We start from the raw sequence: 4572 nt of genomic DNA, 5'->3' as shown, positions 1-4572 counted from the left end.
CAGCTAAGAATTTCTTACTCAGATTCCTACATGCTTTCTGGTCCCATGTAGCCAGCCCACACCCTTCTCTCCTTGCTGTAATGTTCTGGCAGCCTAGATCCACATTGCCTGATTCCCAGTCTCTCCATGGCTTCCAGGTGCAAAGCTTTGCCTCCCACCCCACGGGAAGGTGTGTGGGGCGGGGGAGGCCTGGGTATGGACTATGATATGCAAATGGGCATCTTGAACGGACTGCAGGGAGTCTCAGCTCCAGGGGAGCTGCAGCTGTCCTACATGGCATTATTCTTTGAAACACCCTCCCTCCCTGTGAAAGGAGAAAAGCCCATCTGTTAGAAGACTCTGCTGTCAGTGAAGTGACACCAGCCCCTCCCGGATCCTGCCACCCTGTTGTGTAGTTGAGCTGAAAGCAGATGGCAGCCGGGGGGCCCTGGAAGGGAGTGTGACGAGACAGGAGCTCTGCCACTGACGTCTTGGGTGACTTTGGGAAGTCGCCTTTCCTCTCCGGACCCCCGCTGTCCTGTTGGTAGAACAAAAGTGGTGGGTGAGGAAACAAGCGGGTCTAAGGCAAACTCTCTTCCACGATTCCCTGCCTGAGAGTCCATTTTTTCTGTGTAGAGAGATTTCGTCCGCCACTGCTCCCCTCACGTTAGACTATCCCAGCAGGCTCTGCACCCCAGAAGTGGGGTGCTTGGGACCTGGCAGAGGAGTAAAGTTGTGTTCCCTTGTCTTCTCCCAGCTCCTGTGGTCGTCATTCCACCCCGGGGTGTTCACAACATCACCGGGGCACAGGTGTACCTGTCCTGTGAGGTGAGGGCTGTGCCTCCCCCAGTCATCACGTGGAAGAAGGTATTTATATTCAAGAACTCTGTGTGTGTGTGTGTGTGTGTGTGTGTGTGTGTGTGTGTGTGTGTGTGTGAGAGAGAGAGAGAGAGAGAGAGAGAGAGAGAGAGAGTCAGAGTCATGTAAATGTTTTTTAAGTATGTTTGTGTATATATCTTTACATGTGGATCAGAGGATTTTAAAAGGATATCTTATATACACCACTTCTGTGCCTCCAGGTTTATGCCTCAGACTTTTACCCTAAAGCTCTTCCCAGGGAACAGGAGTTGCCATCCTTTCTGTGCCATTTGCTCCCTTGGCCGCTTAGCTGTCTAGAAAGTCCTGCTGTTTATCTAGCTTAGACCAGCTAGAGTGAAGTTAGAGCCTACTTCATTGGATCTGGCTTTTAGAAAGACAGCTGGTAGAAGATGACCCAATGATATTCCAAAATTAGATCTTCCTGCAGATTAGTTTTTGATAGACTAGCGTGGATCACAGCATAGGTTGTCCCTGTGTCTCAACAGCCCCGAGAAGGGCCATGGAATTCTGAACTGCTTCTGCAAGATAGTATAGTGGTGGTGTCCGCATCTTTGCTGTCTGTCCATCAGAGTGTGCTGTCTGTACAGATGTTTGGGTTTTAAAATTGACTGATATTTTAGTAAGAATAAGAGATACAGGAGTTTTGGCCTTCGAGTCAGTGGAATAATGCAGACAGCAAGATGCCTGTGGAATGGTTCATATCCAGAAATGCTTTTTCTAAACCACTCCTGGTTTTCCTGTCCTCTTTAGGTCACACGGTCCCCTGAGGGCACCCAGGTGCTGGAGGACCTGCCTGGGGACCACGTCAACATAGCTGTCCAGGTGCGAGGGGGCCCTTCTGACCATGAGGCCACAGCCTGGATTTTGGTGAGTATCTCATTTATTTAGGATTACTGCCTATTATTGACTGGCTCTTATAAAGCACTCTTTATATTTCTATAACACATTACATGTTTCAGAACTGTTCTTAGCCATTTCTCATTGGATGCTACAATAAGTGTGGGGAAAGCAGGGTAGGTAGTATGACTCCTGTGAGTGTAAGTGTTCTTCATTGGCAGGCAGAATTATGGCTCTGGAAAGATGTCCATGACCTAATACCTAGAACCTGTGGGTACGTTCTGTGACACGGCAAGAGGGAATTAGGGTTGCAGATGGAATGAAGGTTGCTAATCAGCTGATTGTAATAAGGAAGTTACCCTGGATCATCTGCGTGGGCCCAATGTAACCATGAGTCCTTTAAATGTGGAAGAGGGAGACAGAAGAAAGAGAGCCAGAGAGATGGCAGTGTGAGAAAGATATGACCCATCTGCTGGCTTTGAAGATAGAAGAGGGGGCCACAAGCCAAGGAATGCAGGCAGCCTCTAGACTGGAAAAGGCAAGAAATGGATTTTCCCCTAGGGCCCCTAGAAAGAAGGCAGCCCTGCTGACACCTTGGTTTTAGCCCACCGAGACCCATTCGGACTTCTGATCTCAGGAGCCGTACATAATAAATGTGTGTTGTTTTAAACCATTAAGTGTGTGGCAATTTGTTACAGCAGCCATAGGAAACTAATAAGTTGCCCAAGACCACATGGCTGGTGAGGAGGGAAGATGGCACATTCACGTCCTTTCATGGCTCTTCTGTGCCACTTGCAGCAGTTTTGCTAAGATGAGGGAATGCCATGTGGTTGAAGGAGCACTGGAGTGATGAGACGGGTCTATGTTGGGCAAGGCACTCTACCTCTCTGAGTTTCAGTGTCCACAATTGTAAAAAAGGGCTTTGGACTGGACAGCATCCAAGGGCCTCATGACTGTAACAGTCTGTGACTTACCTGCGAGCTTCCTGTAACATGAGAATAAAGATGCTCCCCCTTCACCCACAGTCGATTTGAGATTGAAACGAGATGGTATGCATAAACCCTCGCCAGCTTCTAGAGTGACTCGCAGTTGATAGAGGTTGCTGTAAAAAGGGAAGGCAAGAGAGGAGAGAACAGATGTGAGTCTGCTCTGCAGGGGCAGGAGAACAGGCTGCCCTCCGGGGGTGTCTTCCTCACTGCACCCCATCTCTGCAAGGTTTGGTGACTCTTCTGCACCCAGCTCAGGGACTCAGAATGCAGTCAAGCCCATAGCTTTTTCAACTCTGAGCCTCAATGTCCACAATTGTAAAAGGAGGGCTTTGGGCTGGACAGCGTCCGAGGGCACGGTGACCCTAACATTCCCTACTTTATTACAAGAAAATGTGGAGAAAAAGTTATCTCAGGTGTTAAGGCTGCCTCCATTGGGAGCACTTGTACAGTAGATTTTTGTTCATTTGCAGCATTTTCTTTATAATCTATACCTATCACCTTCAATAAGAGCATCAGGTAGCTCACAGTAAAAGGCAAGAATGCAGGGGAAACACTAAAATGAGAGGCATGATGGAGAGGGTACTGAGAAGAAAATTGAATTCTTCCTCAGCAGCCAAAGCAAGAAGAGAAATAGAGTGAACTCTAGCTTCTTTTGAAAAGGAATAAGTGTTCAGACATATTAAGACTAAATAAGGAATTGATTTTGCTGTGCCATATAGCACTGTATAAACTTGCCTGTTTTATTTCTAGATCAGCCCCCTGAGAAAGGATGACGAGGGAGTATACCAGTGCCATTCGGCCAACGCAGTCGGGGAGGCCTTGTCCTATGGCACAGTGACAGTTATCGATCTGAGTACACCCACCTTTCCAGCTGCAGATGACCGCATGTGACGGAGTAAGGACATGTTCTGTCATTTTCAGTATTGATACACCTGTGTCACAAGAGATTGAAATGGCTTATAAGATGTGTAATAAAAAAAGAAGAAAAATACATAAATCAAGGAAACTAGAGGAATGCAAAACAAGAGAAGGAATATATTGCAGTTAGCCAGTAGAATCTTTAATATGTTCTACAGGCATATCACTCTGGGCTTCCCACCTAGCGTGCAAGTCAAGAGCTGTGAACATCATGCGCATTCATAAGGTGAAAAGGACCAGTCGGTTCTTTCTGTTTCTGAGACTGAACAGACTATTTCCTACAGATCCTCCTAGAGAGGGCACTGAGAGGGCAGACATTGTCACTGTGACAGCACCCATGTGAAAAGATGCCCGGAAAGGAGAGAATGTGAGCTTCATTTGTCTGTGTCCAGGTTCCTCCTTGTCAGCAGCTCTGGCATCTCTAGGCTGTGCCTCCCTGTCCTCAACATTGTGCTTGCTTAGCAGCACATCTGCAAAGAATCTGTGTTGCCCCAGGCCAGGTGGCCCTCAGTCCTCATCGTCACCTGGGTGAGAGTTGGGGCTGAAGCTTCCCCCCACCAATAGGTGGGCTGTGAACTTAGGAAACGAATCCCTTTATTAGCCAGACTTTGCTGCTTAACAACCCCCCAAATCTCGCTGGTTCATGACCACCACCATTTATCTCTTGCTCACGTTCCATGTCATAGGCGTACTGTGGGTTGGCTGTGACTCCATTCCATGTGTCTTCTCACATGGAGACCCAGCTGGAGGAGCAGTTCCAATGTGGAATACGGCCAAGCACACAATCCCATTTGAATGTTCTGCTTGGATGTGGTATATGTCACATCTGCTTAAGTCCATTATCCAAAGCAAGTCACATGGCCACACCCAGCATTATTGGGGTTGGGGGATGTCTGCTTCTCTCACAGGAGGCCAAGGTCAGGGAGGCGTGATCCTCTTACAGGATCGGATGAAGGAATAGTCGCAAACA

At 48.0% G+C, this 4572-nt stretch overlaps 1 protein-coding gene across 1 annotated transcript in view; it reads left to right on the top strand.

Annotated features, from left to right (window-relative positions):
- Nucleotides 1–4572, top strand: part of IGFBPL1 (insulin like growth factor binding protein like 1) — a 19323-nt gene that overhangs the window by 10325 nt on the left and 4426 nt on the right. The window contains exons 3-5 of the mRNA XM_023534230.1: nt 737–846; nt 1609–1725; nt 3435–3579. Of these exons, the coding sequence (XP_023389998.1) occupies nt 737–846; nt 1609–1725; nt 3435–3575 (368 nt within the window). The 3' untranslated portion in view covers nt 3576–3579. The remainder of the gene's footprint in view (nt 1–736; nt 847–1608; nt 1726–3434; nt 3580–4572) is intronic.

Source organism: Pteropus vampyrus, unplaced genomic scaffold (assembly GCF_000151845.1).
Source record: "Pteropus vampyrus isolate Shadow unplaced genomic scaffold, Pvam_2.0 Scaffold123, whole genome shotgun sequence".
Lineage (NCBI taxonomy): Eukaryota > Metazoa > Chordata > Mammalia > Chiroptera > Pteropodidae > Pteropus > Pteropus vampyrus.
The sequence above is the reverse complement of the archived record's forward strand: the minus strand, read 5'-3'. Positions and strand labels throughout refer to the sequence as shown.